Here is a 17,700-nt window from a genome sequence, read left to right on the forward strand (position 1 = left end):
GCAGCTGGGAATCCTGTAGAGGCCAGAGCCCAGGGCAGGAAAGGCGAAGAGAGCTCTGTTGTCCGACTTCTCTACTCTGAAACTCTTTAAACTGCTTTGATTCTTTGTCTCCTGCAGTTTGTATTTACTTGAACAAGAATGGCAGCACAGGCCCCCACTTAGATAAGAAGAAGGTCCAGCAGCTCCCTGACCATTTTGGGCCAGCCCGAGCCTCCGTGGTGTTGCAGCAGGCTGTGCAGGCTTGCATCGACTGTGCTTATCACCAGAAAACCGTCTTCAGCTTCCTCAAGCAGGGCCACGGTGGTGCAGTTATCTCAGGTAAGCACTCTGGTCTGGTATGGCTTCTAGCCAGAGAGGCAGGCCTTTGCAGCTAGTTGATTTCTAGCAAGGCCTCCTGGTTTTTACTTCACACCAGTAGGCTCTGGAATGAAGTTTTCCATTCTTCGGAGTCCTCATTTCAACTCCCAGAGTCCTCAAGGTCTTCTGTATGTCGCTATCGAGTAGAATACCCATGCAGACTCTGCTTAACTCCAGTCTCTAAAGAGACTCCCTCCTGTCTACCTACCTAGCCTCTCTCATACAGAAAATATGCAAGTATGTTGCTTTAAAAATGCTTCAGAAGAAAAAATCCAGAGCAGGCTGTATTGGGGCAACAGGAGAGTTTCTCCAGACTGTCCCAGCCTCCCAGCTGGCTTCAGGGAACCACAGAAGTCTTCTCTTGTTCTTTAGACCCCTTAGCTGCCTAGTCCTCAGCCAGCCCTGATACAGAGAAGTTGAATCCTGGGGTAGAGTGGGAAGAATCAGTCTTGTCTTTCCTGCATTGGGAGTTTGAGTCAGTTGCACAATGTGTGGTTTTTTGCTTTGTTGTTTGTTTTCACTGAGAATAGTCACTTCTGCTGTGTTCTGGTTCTGTTTCAGTTTTCCTGAGTCCAAAAACCCCATCTTTACCCACCAAACCTATGAAGACTTGACCTTGAGCCTTTCAATCTTTATTATGTAGTACTCCATAATCTCCTTCCCCTGCCCTCTAACTAGTCAATAGCCAGCCTCAGGAAACCCAGCTGACATGGAAGACCCCATAAATACCACAAATGAGTTCTTTTAGCAGACACTCATTGAGCCCTGACTCTATGTGAGAGGTTATTGACAGACACTGGCCAGAGGAAGGGAAGAAAAGACGATGACATGCTCAGGCTGTGCCCTGACGGAAAAGGACTAGCTCATAGCTAACCGTGGGAGGTGTTACAATATGTGAGAAACGCATGCAGGGTGGTGTGGGAGCCCGGACACAGAGTAATTAACTGGCTACCCAGAGGATGGGAACAGGCAGGGAAAGAACTGCTAGAAATGGCTGAAAACTGCATGGGAAATCAAGCCTTTCTTTCCTTGTGAGGCTAAGGCCTCTGCCTGGCTTCTCATTTGCTTCCATGCTGCAGTCTGCAGGGACCCAGCCGTCTTTACCACCTTCCCTTAGTGACTGTCACCCACACCTTCTCAAGGGTTCTTTTTTTGTCCCCTAGATTGGTTCCTGAGAGTGACCTATCTCCACATTTCCTTGCTGCCCTCAGAGACAGATGCAGAGGCCTTTTGCTTGTTAGGGATTCCCTTCTCCAGAATCTTCAGGACCCAGGGATAGAACACTGATCTCCTGCACTGCAGGCAGATTCTTTACAATCTGAGCCATTAGGGAAGCCCAGGGATTATATGCATATGTTTTGAATAGAAATAAATAGGGGTTAAAAAAAAAAAAGACATGAATGTTGCCAAAATTCGAGTTGCCCTTATCCAGGTGAGATTGTACACCTCAGCCATTGCTAGCAATAGCTGTGCTCTCCTCTGCTGCCCAGCGCCTCTGTTCTTAAGCAGTTCTTAAGGAAATGAACAGATTTCCTTGGGAGACCTAACCAACTGATGGAGCAGATAGAATTATGTTCACAGTTGTTTCACAGCCTGAGCAGAATCATTCCAAAGCCCCAGGTGCAACAGACCTGGCCTGGCCACTCCCATTATTGCAAACCCTTTGGAGTTGGAGAAAAAAATCAAACCCTCAGGGGAGGGAGAGGAGGGGAGGAAGGAAACCTGGGCACCATTCACCTCTGTGTAACCAGGTAAGCCTGAGGCAAGCAGTGGGCTGGACTCCTCCTGTTTAGCTCTGCGCTGTGCTACGAGCTGACGTGCTGGGCCCTGTTTACTTAACTCCACAGCCGTGTTTGACCGAGAGCAGCACACGCTCAACCTGCCAGCAGTCAACAGCATCACCTACGTCCTCCGTTTCCTGGAGAAGCTCTGCCACAACCTTCGCAGTGACAATCTGTTTGGCAACCAGCCCTTTACACAGACTCACTTGTCACTTACCACCACAGAGTACAGCCACAGCCACGACAGGTACCTACCAGGTAGGAGCTGGGTTGGGGTCTGGGTGAAAAAGGGGGGCAGGGCTGGTAGCAGCAGCGAGGGCCCGGGGCCAGCCCTCAGACCTGCTATCCTGGCACCTACTATCCTGAGATTTGTTTTTCTGTCCCTTACCTTTGCCTCATTTGGCGGTTTTTGGTCTCCTCTCATCTTTACTGTCTCTTTAGGATCTGTTTCCTATCTCTAGGACTTTCCTCTGGATTTTTATCCCTAAAGAAACAGTGGTTCACAGTTTTTCTCAGCTCCAAACTGCATGCAGAGCCACTGTGAAGTCACAGGACATCTCCCAGAGTGATCTGGCAGCAAAGTCCTAATACAGAACTCCCTTGCCAGCGGGAGGGTTTAGTCTCAGGCTTCAGATTGAGAATTTGCTCCCTGGTGATTGGCCATCCACTCTTTCCTTTGGCACGTGGCCCTAACTCCTCCAGCAGCGCCAGTCTAGCAAGTCGATTCAAGTTCCTGCTGTTTCTAACTAGACTGGAAAATAACTTTCTTAGTTAACATACCAGACCCGCAACGGGGAAGCGGATGCCACGTGGCCGGATCAGTGACTAAGCACTTCCCGAGAGAGGTTTGAGTGAATGGAACCCGGCAACTCTAATCTGGAGCACAGGACACAGCACGACAGGGAGGGAAGGAAAGCTCGGCCTTAAACTAGCGAGGTAGGTCACTGTGGAGAGAGGGAGGAAAGGCCCTTGAAAAGAGTCCCGCGGACCTTGTCCTGGCCAGAGAAATAGAGGCAGTGCTATCAGCACTGGGGCTGTGCTTCCTGTTGATGGGGGAGTGTAACTCCCAAAGGTGCTCCCTTCTGACCCGCGCGAGTCGTATTCCCACCCTGCCTTCCCTGTTGTCTTTTCATCATTGTCAGAAACACTTCTGATAAAAGTGGCACTTTTGGAGAATGTGCTGGGAAAGTGCCTGCTCACCCAGCACCACCACCCTCCTCCCACTCTTATCTCCTCTGCACCCAAACGAGAACTTATATGACTTGCATGCCTGGCAAAAAGATACCAGAATTTCGAATGCTTCTTCTAAGGGCCCCACCACCTGGTCCCTGCAGACATATCTGTGACCCTCTCACTGACCCTTCAGAAAGAACTTCTCATCTGACCTTCTCTAGATTGCTTTCTTTTAACCTCAGACTCTCTGTGTACAGAAAAGAGCATTCTTACTTACAGTTAGGGTATTGCCCTGGGAGTCTGGGCTAGGCATGGTGGAGCAGGTGCAGACAAGGCAGGTTGTTAAATATCCCCTGCTGTTGGCATTCGGGAACTCTGAGCTGCACTTCAATAATAAAAGTTAGCCCTACCTGAGATTCTGGAAGAACGGACACACAGGAGAGGGTAGCATGTCCGTGAATGTTGCTGCTAATCTAAAGAGAGTTCTCAAAGGAATAGAAATTCAGAATTCTTAAATGGAATAACACCACTGAGAATCAAGAGAAACGCACTTGTAGCAGCATGCAGAGGCTGGTAGGGATACACATCATGAACCTGCGGTTGTGACGATAGCTTGGGATTGGGGCATGACCTTTCCCGGGAATTCTGCTCCAGTTTGCATCTCTCTGATTCAACTACCAGATAAGGGGAAGCAGGCTCTAGCCACTCTTCCTTCTTGCCTCACCAACTAAGAAGAGACAAAGAGCAGGGTTATCACCTTCCCCATCAGCTGCCTTTCCTTCTCTCTTTTTCAGACAGATTGAGCCAGCTCTCTGCTTTCCTATGCTCTCTAACCTCTGTTTCTCATAGTGACCGCTCGCTCATCAGTTTGGCTACTCTCACCCTAGTGTGTTTGCCTCCCTGAAATGTTTTAACTCTGCCCAGACAAACCAGAGCTTTGCCCAGCTGTCTACTGCTTCTGTGCCCCCTCACTTACCTTTTCTGCCTGCCTGACTACCTGCCTTCTCTGCCTCACTGACGCTTTGCCCCACCCCGATCATTTATCATTTCTTAACAGTTTTCTGATTAGTTATCCAAACCTCTGCTGAAGAGCTTGGTCTGCATAAGGGCTTTCTTCTGCTTTGCCCTTTGAAGCTGGTATTTATTAATTTCCACCCTTCTGCCTGGCTGCCCTCTTCTACTAGTTCTGCATCTGAAGGTACCACCTCTCTTATCCAGGAACTTACTGGCATCCTTTCTCCTCCCTACAGCCTTGTCTCCGTACTACCCTGCCCATTAGAAAGAAAGAAAAGAAAGAAAGTGAAGTCGCTCAGTTGTGTCCAACTCTTTGCAACCCCATGGACCGTAGCCTACCAGGCTCATCCATCCATGGAATTTTCCAGGCAAGAGTACTGGAGTGGGTTGCCATTTCCTTCTCCAGGGGATCTTCCCGACCCAGGGATCGAACCCAGGTCTCCTGCATTGCAGGCAGAAGACGCTTTACCTTCTGAGCCACCAGGGAAGCCCCATTAGGGTCTTGGACTAACTGACAACTTATTTCCAATAAAGCAGATAGTCACCAAATGTACAGCCCATTAGGCTTGCTTACCTAAGTTGAGATTTAGTTTTTTCCTCCAATGTTTTATTTTGTAAAGTTTCAGGCTTACTGAAAAGTTATACAGTAATACAGTGAGCAGCCGTGTACTCTTCACCTAGACTTACCACCTAACTTTTTGTAGTATTTCCTTCATTTGTTTCTCTAAGTATATATGCATGTATTTCTGTCTATATATGTTTTATTTACTGAACCATTTGAGTGTTAACTGCAGGTGAGAGACTTGATCCTTAAACACTTTTTTATATGAATCTCCTAAGAATAGGAACACCATACTACTATCATTCTTGAGAAGTTTATCATTAATAAAGTCTACTCGTTGATATATATATATATAATATAGGCCATATACAGATCTCCCCAACTGTCCTAGTAACATCCTTTGTAGCTTTTTCCCCCTTATCCAAGATCCCGGGAAGAGGGAGCCACTGCATTTACTTACCCTGTCTCCTTAGTTTTCTTCTGTCTAGAGCAGTTTTCCGGCCCTTTTGTCTACTTTCCATGATCTGACATCGGCATTTCGAAGGATTCAGGCCAGTTGTTCTGGTTCAGATAGTCAAACATTTGACAAATACTTACGTGTCCTAGATCCTATACTGGACTGTGGGGAGACGGACAGCAGACTCAATCCCTGCTCTAAAAGAGTTCTCAGATGAGAGAGGGAGATACAGGCAAACCTGTATGTAGTGAGAGCATGGAACCGGAGCTTCTCTGGCCCAGCCAGGAATGATGAGCAAGGAATCAGCTGAAGAAGAAGTCGAGGAAGGATTCTTCAGGGCAGCGATGTCAGATCAGAGTTCCTTCTTCAGAGTTACATACGTGGCAGCATTGAAGAAGAGGCCTATGACGATTGAGAGAGAGAGTTCTTTCTGGGTCTCCAATAACTGCTGATATTAAACAGGAGATCGTATTACCTTAGCCGGTCCTCATGACTGTTAATCTTCTCTGTAATTGAATCCACCTAGCATTCACCTCTGGGCCTACTGGTTCCTCTCTGCTGAAGGAAGTGGTTCATTTATCCCAGGACAATAAGTTCCTTGTGCCTGTCTTTCCAGTTACCATCCAGGTCGTCTAAGTTGGTTATAGAGTGGTTCTCCCGCCGGACCATCCCCCACCACCGCCCCCACCACACACACACACACATAGTCAGAGAATAAAAGCCAAGTAAGAACTGTGAAATTTCTTTGGATGCCCTTTCATTCCCATACAAGTTTCCTCATAGAAGTGTCAGAGTTTTAAGGTGACTCAAATGTTCATAAGTAGTTGAAACTCAATTCAATTATTCAATTATTAGTAGCAATTCAATTATTTGGTCAGACAACCAGACAGCCCAGTATTTTTTGACTGGACGATGCCAAGCTCCAATGTCAGCATAGAGGGTTCCATTGTAAACTAGGAGTCAAGGTCATTACACCCCACAGAGTTTACAGCCTGATAAAGAATATGAACAAATAAGCAAAGGAATTAATTCATGGTGATGAGTGCTTTAATGGAACAGGTTCAGCGTTCAAAAGTTCAAACCAAGTGTGTCAGGGAAGACTTTTCAGAAGAAATGATATATAAGCATGGACCTGAAGGAGTAGGATAAAGATGAGGTAAAGATGCCACAGATCCAAAGAAATGGAGGAGGGGAATGATAAAGATTGTTCTTGTTGACTGAGATGTGAGACTGTGAGGGGCAAGAGGAAACCTGACTTGTCTCAGAGGAATTGAATGTTCCTCTGAATGTACTGCTGAATACAGAGTAGAAAAGAAAAGAAGAATGTGAGTGGTGAGGCTATAGTGGTAGCAAAGGCCTAGGCACAAAAGACCTAATTGACCAGCTTACGGACGTTATATCGTTGAGCCGTGAGGACCCATGAGAGTATTTAAAGGCATGACTGTGTTATGGAAGGAACATAATTCTATTTGTGTTTTTGAAAGCTCACTCAGGATACTTACTGTGTGGGAGAATAGGCTGGAGTGGAGCAAGAGGTAGGCAGGGAAACTAGTTAGAGGTTTTTGAACTCTGTGAAGCCTCCTAGATTTGGGGATTGTCCTTTCCTTTGATACCAAAATCTAAATACAATTGGATGAACATCCCCATCCCACATAACCCAGGCTGGGATTATATTTTCCTTACAGCAGTTTGTACTTCTCACTCAAAATTTCTGCTTCTGAGTCAGAGTTTAATCCATTATCCCCTACCACCCCTTCCCCGCCCCCTGTCAGTTCCTGGAGCTGATGGTGTGACCCCATCGCCTCATCCTTCGTTTCCCTGAGGAAAAACTAACACAAGGCTGTTACCTGTAACAGACTAATACTGAGGTTTGGGGGTGGAAAGAAGGATGATTACCACAAAAGAAAGGAAGCATTTTTGTTACAGTGTTGATCAGATGTTGTAGCAAATATCTGACTGGCCTCTTTCGCCCTAGGCCTCAGCCTGCTGCTGTTTTCCGGGGCCCACTCTCAGTTTGGGGAAACTCTCTGTTTCTTCTGTTCCTTCCATCCTATACCTCCTCCCTTCCAAGCTCTTAGTGGGTCCAACGGCAGATTGGTTCTTTCGAAAGGCAGATAGTAGAATGGGGGCCAGAGTTAGAATAAGGCAGATCTCGGCTCAAAAAGGAAGGCATTTTGGTAATGACTCAAAAATGTCCAACAATAAAACTGATTGTAAAGTGGACTTGAGCAATATATCATCAGCAAGTCAGATGAGCACACTAGTCTGCTGGGCTAGATATGAATCCTGAAGCATCTCTAGAGTCATCTGAGAACCTCTGCTTCTGAGATTCAAGGACTCAGTGCGCAGAAGCATGCTTTCCCCTTCATGGGAATAAATTGATCTCTTTTTGCAAAGGTAAGATTATATGAAACTCTGGTCTAAAAAAGTCAAAACCAAAGCTGTTTTGATAGAAGCTGGGATGAGGCCCAGATTCCACCCAGGTGCTGGGTGTACTGCAGGCCTCTGTGGAGCACAGTTGGAAAGCATTGCAGTCTTTCGCCCTGGCATTCCTCTACTGAAGGCAGCCTGAGCCTCATTTGATCAGCCTTAAGCAGACCAGAACCTCTCAGAGCCTTGGGCATGATGCTTCATTTTTCTTCATCTCATTAGGTTAAGATTTAATGACCCTGCCTAGTCCAGGTGCCACCAGTCCAGATTTCCAGACCCCTCAACTCAGAATCCAGATTTCAGTCAGCATCCTTAGCGTTGCCAAGAGTAGAGACACTTAGCTGCTTTTGCATCAGCATCTGGCGAGCCCCTGGCATTGTCATCATAATCATTCTTCACATCTGTTAGCTCATGTAAAGTCAGTGGTACTAACCCGTTCTTAGCTGAGTAAAAGGAGTACTAGAAAGGTGAGATTATTACCATGCCAATAAATACAGAAAGTAGAGTTCATCTTTTTCTTGAGCTACTACAGAGAACTTCGGTGTACCACTGTAACTCTGAATGAAGAATAAGATACAGCTCCTTACTGTTGTAACATCTATCCCATTCTGTTTTCTCAGTTGATGTTCTAAGCATAACAGAGGGTGAGTTTTCCCCATTTTACAGATGAGGAAAACTAGTACTCAGAAAAGACAAACGAGTTACCTTGACTCATATACATAGTGAAAGTCAGGAGCCGAGAGATGGAACCCAGGCATCCTATTTCTTAGATTGGACTCCTGTGCTTGTCTCAAAGTGGAACATTGCTATAAGCATCTCTCCTGAAAAATAGGAATCTGAAACCTCACCTGCAGAAATGGGGTAGGATATGGTTTAGGTATCCTGGAAGCTCGGAGACTTCTCTCCTCAGGACCATTTCTAGGAATGGGCTTCATCAGTTAAATTTCCAAATTTCATATGGATGAATAGCTGTCTCAGGCCAGATTTGACTGTTATCCCATAGTTTACCAAGCAATTTTAAGTGAGAATTAGAAAGTAGTCCTGAATTCCTAAACCATCTCGCCAAAGAGGTCTTAGTCTGTGCCCCGGCAATTTTTTTGAATTAAGTGTTCATCAGAGGCCCAAAATGAATTCCAAGCATTATCTTAATACCCAATCTTTAAGAAAAGCCACCAAGGACAGTGTGATGTGGTTCAGCACCCAAGACATCTCCCATAAACAGAGAATGCGGTGGCCAGATCTGACTTGACATGGGCAGAACCCAACTACGAGAAGGAGTCTGTTTCCGGTTTTGTAGTGCAGTGGTTAGGGGCTGCTGCCTGGGGTTGGGCTGTGACGGGTGTAGAAATGTCAGGGTGAGGACCCCTTTACAAAGGCTTTCATAGCCATTCTCTTGTGACGTTCACAAACCCTTTGGAAGAAAGGAGGCTCCCATGTTATAGGTGAGGAGACTGAGGTTCTGAGGAAAGCACCTTGCCTGCTGAATAGCAGAGTCAAATTCTGACCCAAATTCTGGGCTCTGTGCCCAGGTTCTCACTACAGTACAACCACAGCTTCGTTGGACTGTTTCCATAAAATGAGGCAAACATGAAAGAAGGGAGGGAACTTAAGAGCAGGTCCTTTGCAGACAAGCCTTGAGCCAGGCATCAGGAAGCATTTCTGAGATGTCCTGCTGTCTGAGAGGGTCCACTTCTAAAGTGCCTTCATGTAAGCAAATGTATCTCTTCTTCAGTACTTTATCCCCTGCTCTAGCATCTTGTGTGTTAGGACAGACTCTTGTCAGAATAGCTTTCTTCTTTGCTTTTTTTTTTTTTTAGGGTTCTTTCTATCAGAAAGAGCCTAACACATCCAGACCAGAAGAAAACTCAGAGACCGTCTGGTCTAAAGGGAAGAGTCTCTAAGGAGATCCAAGTGCAGAGGGTAGTGCTGGCTGACTAAGGCCGCCTAGTGAGAGCCAGAGCCGGGGCTGGTGCACAGGCCTCCTGCTGCCCAGCCCGGAGCTTTCTGTCCTGCTGCCTCTTACTCTACCCAGATAGGCTCTTGGGAGCCAGCGCCCTGGCAGTTCTTCCAGACTAGTCCCTGTTCTAACTCTGGTTTTACTGTTTTCCAGGTGAGACCTTTGCCCTGGGAAATAGTCTGGCCCGGTCTTTGGAGCCACACTCAGACTCAATGGACTCTACCTTGAATCCCACCAATCTTGTCAGCACTTCCCAAAACCTTCGAAATCCAGGGTACCGGCCTCTGCTTCCATCCTGTGGTCTCCCGCTGAGCACTGCCTCAGCTGTGCGCAGGCTCTGCTCCAGGGGTAAGCTTTTCAGAGTTCTGGCTCTTCTGCCCTCTCTCATTCTTTTCTTCTTTCCTTCCTGAACTTTGGGAAGCCAGAAAAGATGTAAGTCTGTTGCACCGCCCCACCCCGCCCCACATAGAGAGGTCAGACTGGGGCCTGGCCCCATTACGCCTAACTAGGCACCTGGAGAGCAGCTGAAGCTCTGGGATTAGCTTGAGAACAGCAGGAACCAAGTGCCAACGACTCAGAGCCAAAGGGACGGGAAGGAGTCCTTCGTTCATTCATGAGCCATTTATGTGAACACCATCCGTGTTTGTCAGGGGGACACAAAAATCAATCATTTCTTGTCCTTAAGGAGTTCAAAGTCTTATAGGAGAGACAAACACTTAAATAGATAATAGTAAAATAACATCCAGAGTGTGGCTGCAGAGATGAGCTGTATGAAAACTGAAAGAAGGAACACCTCACTCAAGCTTGTTATCCAGGGTAAGCTTCCTTGAGAAAGTGTCTGAGGTTTTAAAGTTGACTGTGTGAAAATGTCAGGGGTTGTGGTAGGTGGGGGAGAGCTTTCCAGGGAAGAGCGTGCAGCATGGGCAAGGGCAAAGGGATGAGAACTAACACAGACTGTACCCGCAAGTATATGTCGTTCGGTATTACTGAAAAACAAAGGGTAATTCTAGGGCTTCAAGGAGAAAATCCTGGAAGGGTCAGTGGTTGTACCACAGAGGACCTTAAATGCCATGTTAAAGAGTTTGGGGTTGATCTTGTAACTAATGGGAAGCTCTGGAGACTTTTACTAGAGGCAAGACCTAAATAGGTTTGTGTTTCAAATAGGTCATTAACTACTGTGTTGAGGATGGATTTGAGGAAGGACAAGACTAGAGAGACCACTTAGGAGGTTACTAGAATGGGCCACACCCAAAGTGATAAAGGCCTAGATTAGGGCAGTGGTAGGTTTGTAGAAGAGAGAATAGATGTGAAAACTCTTTATGAGGTAAATATAGTCATATTTAAGGGCTGGGAGGAAGGAGTGGGAATGTTGCCCAGGTTTCTAGAAGGGGTGATTGAACAGATGGTGCCATTCTCTGGTGAGAGAGAACTAACCATAGAAGAGAAGGGGAGGGAGCCCATGGGTCTGTCTAGGTGATACCCAGCAGGCAGTGGCTATGCAGGTCTGATTCTCAGGGAAGAGGACTGAGCTGAAGTTACACACTTAGGAGTTAGCAGATAGAAGTTGAAGCTGGAGAGTAAAATGACACCCACTTCCCAGAATTTTGTGTAGAATGAAAAGAACAGTTGACCAAAGAAAAAGTTCTACGGACCAACAAAGTTCAGAAGGAGGGAGCAGGAAGAGGATCCTGCCAGGGGCAGAGGAGCAGTCAGATGTGAGGAAAAGCAGGAGAGTTGGATACTGTGGTGGCCAGGGACACAGAGACTACGAGTCTAACCCAAAAGGTTCGGTAGAATAAGGACTGAGAAATACCTACTGGAAATGGTGATTAGAAGGGAGTTGCTGATCTTAGTTACGTAAGAGCAGCTTCAGTGGTGCTGGAGGCTGGTGAGGGAGGTTTGCTGTGGGTAGGCACATCAAGGAGAGTTTGATGAGGAAAAGGAGGAGGTGACGAAGGTCTTCTAGAGTGGGTGCCCGCTGGGCATGTTTGTCAGCAGACAGCCTGAGCCTTCCATGAAGAAGAAATTAAGAATATAGGAAAGAAGAATATAGAAATGAAGGCCTTGGAGGTGTTGGGAAGGATTAAGGGTCAGTCTTATGACAGAAGAAGGCAAACCTTTCTCTCTGAGACTGGAAGAAGACTGTGGCCAAGAGTGAATGGAGAGAGGGCTGAGCAGGGAGGGGGGCTCAGGAGTGCTGGGAGATGGGATGAGCCATAAAGAATACAAGAAAAATACGTCAAGGAAGAGGGCATAGTTTGCAGAAACACCAAAGGTCCTGCATTGTTTGGAGCCTGGAGACCAGTTTGCAAGGGCTACAGTTTTCTTCTGTGGTTCTTAGAAACCTAGATGTGAGTGAGAAAAGACAGTTTGAGAGTTAAGATTTTACATTGAGCTAACAGGACAAGAAGGGGTGGGGAGCTTGTAATCAGTGGAGCTGGAGGAGGAGTGGTTTAGATCATCGACACTGTCTCCGGACAGGGGGCATAGAAGCAGGGCTGAGAGGCGGCTGAAGGATGGGGAGACTGTAAGTCTGATGTGCTAAACGTCTTTGTGATATAATGGTCATAGTGGACGTACATCCCAAGAGAGTTGGAAAGGTGAGAGGTTGGAGTCAGAGAGGTGGGTGTTTAAAATTCTGAAGTGGATTTGTTCCAAGTGATCCAAGAACTAGACAATGATGTTGGTAGTGGGTATTTGAAGTAGAATAGCAATGAAAATCACTGAAAGCAACGCAGTTGGATGGATTTCCTCTGAGGATTATGGCAGCAATTAGGATGGAACCGGAAGTTAGTGAGTTAAATCCCCAAAAGTCTTCACTTAACAAAGAGCAGAAACCCAGAGATTTGAAAATGTATGTGATCAGGAAGAGCAGATGCTCAGGACATGTTTGGCCTCTGAAGAACACTAGCTTCTGTTGGAGGATGGTCTAAAAGCAGCAATGGGGAGACAGGAGAAAGCCATCTCCACACCCACTGTGGCCTCCCCCAGCCCAGGCACAGACTAGGTGTGGAAGAATAAGAAGAGTCCCCTTAGCAAGGCCTGCAGGAGCAGAGGGCATTCTAAGGAAGGCTGAGACAGAGCCCAGGATACTGCTTCTCCAAGCCCAACAAGGCCCCAGATGGAGCCAGAGTCCCTGCCTTGAGACTTAAGTCACCTCAGCCTCAAGACAGACTTCGTCTGGTGGGGGAGACAGAAAAATATACATGGAACTATTACATATGATCATTCATTCATTTAGCAGACATATTTGATCGTCATCTCTGGCAGAGCAGGCACTCTTGTGTGCTGTGAAAGGCAAACTCTCTCCTCCTGTGTGTCTGCCTACGCTCAGCGCTCTGTCAGCACTGCTTCACTTCCCCTGCCAGAAGTACGGGTCTCCACACACCAAGCAAGTCCATCATTCCAGCTGGGCGTCCCCCAGTTTAACCCTGTTCTGACACTTAACTCCCTGGAGGAAGTGTCACGGTCCACAGAATGAGGGTGGGGGAGAGGGGAAGATGAAGCAGAAAGGGCCAGATGATGGGGTACCTTCTAGGCCATGGTAAGGGGCTCAACCTTATTTCAGGTATGCATTTTGAAGCTGTTGTATTGATTGACATGATCCAATTACTTTTTAAAAGTTGTTTTGACTGCTTTATGGAGAAGAGATTATTAGAGTGATGTGATGGGGGAACGTGTATAGAGATTGAGCTGTAACCAAGAGATACGTGAAATGCTTTTATGAGACCAGTTTTTTCAGGATGAGACCTGGAAAAGTTTCATAAAGGAGCTGATCCTTGAAGCCAGCTCTTGTTTAGTTAAGTTAGAGTCTGCCAGAAGGAAAGGAGAAACTGAAGGGCGAGAAGGGGGCACATTCCAGGCAGAGGGGATGAAGCCTGCCAGAGAGCCATGCAGGTGATGACCGTACAGAGAGCTCAGATCCCACTGGGGCAATGGCCAAGACTGAAATAAAAGCTCTAAGCAGGGCACTAAATTAACATTGAGATTCCTGGCAGCGAAGGCAAAGCTGTATTGTACCTCCAAGTATTTGGCTATAATGAAGTCAACTATTCTCCAGGCCTTGGAAGAGACACAGGTTATTATTATCTGACACTTTTTTTCCTCCCTGGGCCCCAAGGTCTTAGCTCTAATCTTACCGAGCTCCCGAGGTATCTCTAGAAACGGGCCCCAGAGCCAAAGCAAAAGCAGCCTCACCTACCAGCCCCTCCCCCCACCCCAACCCAGATAATCCTCTCACCTCATCACTACCCTTGACTCAAATCCAGGCTCAGTCACAGCCTCAGTGTAAAATTCCTTCTGACCATTTCCAGAATCAGACCTATGCTTAAGATTTGAGTGAAGAAGGGTCTCAGGGCCTCAGTCCCTTTGTGGAGAAACCCTGCTCGCCCTCAGTCACCTCTGGTTCCTCTGCTCTGGCCCTGCTCTAAGCCCCAGTGGTCACACAGGGCCCCTGGGACAGGCTGTGGAGAGTGCAGGCGAGTTACAGCCCAGTCCCCGCCCCTTACGGCAGGTGTCCTTCTGTCCTGCAGGGTCGGACCGCCGGGATGCCTCTCGACTGAGTGGCCGGGACCCCTCCTTGTGGACGGTTGAGGATGTGATGCAGTTTGTCCGGGAAGCTGATCCCCAGTTTGGACCCCATGCTGACCTCTTTCGCAAACACGTAGGTGCCCCTGCCCGACCTCTCCTGTATCCGCCGGGTATCTTGCTTCTGCAGTTTATAGACTCTTAAAGGGCACAAGCCATGTATTTGTTCCAAGCCCCTTGAAACTGAGCGCAGATGATACCATACAAACTTAGTGACAAGAGTCTTGGGTCCCAAATGGCCTTCACTGGGCACTGAATGCTCCTTTAGTGTTGGCCCTGATTCAGCCACACTCCTACTGGATCCCAGGACAGGACTCTCCTCTTCTAGGAGCACTTGCTCTCCTCTCTACCTGCTGTGGTCTAAGGCCAAGGCCAGGTTAAAGAGTCCCTTGTCGTGTGGCTTCCGTTCTCCAACCTCATCAGAACCCCATTCTCTACTTCATCTGCTGTGAGCCCCAGCATCTTGTCAAGTGACCATTTGGCCCTGTGGCCAGGGACTGCCGAGGACCCCCCTGCAATGACCGAACTCCTGATTTGGGGCTCAAACCTGGTTCCCAGTAGGCCCTGCTGCTTGGTGCTGTCTGCACTCTGGGTACTCAGAACAGCTCCGCTGCTTTCACGGGTCACCTGCTTCTTCATGCCAAGTGGGCTGGAGAGTGCTCTTAGATCAGTCCTGTGGGTCTCACAGCTGCTCACTGAGTGCTTGCTTTGTGTGTGGCTCATGAGGAGGGCTCCCTGCTGCCCAGGAAGGAAGGTGACTCTCCAGACACCCCTTGCGGGTCAATACAGAAATAGTCTGTCATGAGTGGCAAGGACACTGACTGGGGAGGCTTCCTGAGAAGAGCTGGGATTGAGCTTGATCTCAGAGGTTTAGGAGGGCAGAGAGGGCGGCCTCTCGGGCAGCAAAGGAGATTCCTGCAAATATGCGTGAAGAGCTTAACCTGGGGGGTTCAGTGGTGACGCTGGAGAGGGGTGGTTAGAGACAGAAGCTGGGCGGAACAGGTAGGCTTTGGTGTCACAGCAGGTTCACAGGGCTCCATGTGGCTGGCACCTCCCCAGAGGGTCTTTGGTAAGAACCTGGGTGGACAGACCACCCAGGCCTCTGATGGCGTCCCCCTCCTCCCCCTAGGAGATCGATGGCAAGGCCCTGCTCCTGCTGCGCAGTGACACGATGATGAAGTACATGGGTCTGAAGCTGGGGCCTGCCCTCAAGCTCTGCTACCACATTGACCGGCTGAAGCAGGGCAAGTTCTGAGCAGGGCAGTGAAGCCTGGACAGCCGAGGGGTCCAGCAGAGGGGGCTCTTCTCCCAGGAAGGAGGGCCATCAGGCACCTCAGCAGGGTCCGAGGCACCTCAGGACTCCAGGAGGCTGTGTGGAGCCACCACCACTGCCCCCTCCTGCCATGAGATGTCCTTCCATGAAGGACTGAGGAGCGGGGTGCAGCCCAGGCACTGCTCTTCCCCTCAGCCCCGTCTTGGCTCTGAGGCCCCGTGTATTTATTTCACAGGCCTGGGTGGCCTGCCTCCAGGAGTTTAGACTGAACACCTTCCAAGTGATGGAGGAAGGAGCTGACCTGTGAGGTCTCAGAAGATGAGGCCCTGAAGCGACACGCACGCCCAGTTCCCTCACCAGCCGCTGGGCCTGGCAGTGTGGCTCCCATAGCTCCTGCCTTCTCCTCACGAGATCCACAGATCCCAAACTCATGGTGCAAACCTCTACCTTTTTTAAAAAAAGATCTTTTCTTATTATTAATTTATTGTTTCTGGCACTTGGGCAAGCCCTCCCGTTCATATCCCTCTTGCTCCAGACACTGGTTTCAGGAGGAGGGCGACCACACTGCCCTAGCCCCACACAGGCCCTCTCCGGAGAGCTGTGGCCCCTTCTCAGAGGACATTACCCAGGCACTTTCTCCTTGGGATGGACAGACCTACCAGGCCTTGACCACGTCATTCAGCACAGGGAGGAGAGGGTCCCTGTCATCTCCCCTCTCTCCCTCCGCTGGGCCCTCTGCAGCCCCGGCTTCATCTGTGGGAACAGGAGTTCCTGCCCTGCACTGCCCCGCCACAGCTCCTTGCCCTGGCCAGAATTGCTGCCAAAGAAGGTTGAGCCCAGTGTTTTAAGCCAAGAAGGCCCTAAGATCGATGGGAGAGGATGGTCTCTAGGCTGGAGTCTGGTTGCACCCACTCCACTGTCCATAGGCTTCTTTTGTAAGCAAATCAGCAGTTCACCTGCCCCTGCTGCCATCTGGACTTATTTTATGTCAATTTGTTTATAAATAAAAAACAATATAGATGCCAGTGTCTTTGCAATCAGTCAGCAGACAAATCAGTATGCCTCCGAAGGGCAGGTCATTCCCCTTGCCTTTGCCATAGCTCCTCGTTTTTGTTTATGAGGAAACTTGGACAGGATGCTCCCTGAGTTCTTATGACTCCAGCAGTCCCTAAAGAACAGGCTGTCTGCCAGAGGCCCGCTGGGGCCCAGCCTTGCATAGCCCCTGGGGAGCCAGTGTGCAGTCCATGGTCTGCCCTCAAAGGGCTTTGCCCTGGTGCAGCAGACAGCAGCAAGCACGGCAGCCCTAGGAAGCCCGAGCAGAAGGCACAGCGTTAGGGCCAGCAGCTGCAGCGCCCCTCTGTGGCAGGGGTGAGGAGACGCAGGCTAGCCTGGTCTGCAGGGTGTCCCTTGTGCCATCCAGAGGCCGGGAAGTCCAGTCCACCCCCTGCCTGTGTATGAAGGGGCCGCAGCACAGTGCAGGGCAACCTGGTTAGAGTGACACACCATTGCATGCCCCACACACTGCTCTGTGCGAATCAGAATGCCCCCAGCTGACCTTCACAGCAGACCCACTATAGATGAGGAAACTGAAGCTCTGATCATGCAGGCAGAAACTGCCAAAGGAGGCCTTTAAAGCCAAGTAATCCAACTCCAAGGCCGAGGTCCCAGCCAGTGCAGCCATTTATTGTGATGCTTTGGGTGGGTCCTTTCCCGTCTTTGGGCCCGTTTGGCTCTGGTGGGGTTAGATGAGACCTCTAAGGATCCTACCTGCCCTCACCAGTGACTGGTTGGTTGCAACATGGTCTTTTCCACTTGGCCACTGTGAGAGCATAACCTTGGGCCCCCTGCAGCAGTCAGGGTCAGGGCTGCTGAACCAGAATAAGCCCATTTTCCACAGATTCCCAGACCTGTGTCCAGTGGGCTTTGTGGTTCATTCAGGGTACTCCCGAAGAAGGCCTTCTTGGGCCCTGATGATGAACTTCTGAATGTGAGAGTAACACCAGCATATGCAGGCAGGCCAGACATGCTGCCAGTCCTGGCTTGTGGAGCAAACTGGTTCCCACCCCACCCTGCCCCTGTCAGGTCGTCAGGGAACACTATTTAAGGACT

At 48.9% G+C, this 17,700-nt stretch overlaps 1 protein-coding gene across 8 annotated transcripts in view; it reads left to right on the top strand.

Moving 5' to 3' along the window:
- The window catches only part of SCMH1 (Scm polycomb group protein homolog 1), a 216,705-nt gene extending 200,168 nt beyond the window's left edge, over positions 1-16,537 (top strand). For 5 of the 8 annotated variants that reach the window (XM_068966204.1, XM_068966209.1, XM_068966205.1 and 2 more), the window contains 5 exons: positions 118-318; positions 2,205-2,396; positions 9,885-10,079; positions 14,264-14,394; positions 15,448-16,537. In XM_068966204.1, coding sequence (XP_068822305.1) covers positions 118-318; positions 2,205-2,396; positions 9,885-10,079; positions 14,264-14,394; positions 15,448-15,573 — 845 coding nt within the window. In that variant the 3' untranslated portion in view covers positions 15,574-16,537. Of the gene's footprint in view, positions 1-117; positions 319-2,204; positions 2,397-9,884; positions 10,094-11,156; positions 11,187-13,479; positions 13,490-13,776; positions 13,792-14,263; positions 14,395-15,416 lie in introns of those variants that run through there. The other 3 variants (XM_068966206.1, XM_068966207.1, XM_068966210.1) reach the window with 3 other exon arrangements.
- Positions 16,538-17,700: the final 1,163 nt, after the last annotated feature.

Source organism: Capricornis sumatraensis, chromosome 2, assembly GCF_032405125.1.
Source record: "Capricornis sumatraensis isolate serow.1 chromosome 2, serow.2, whole genome shotgun sequence".
Classification (NCBI taxonomy): domain Eukaryota; kingdom Metazoa; phylum Chordata; class Mammalia; order Artiodactyla; family Bovidae; genus Capricornis; species Capricornis sumatraensis.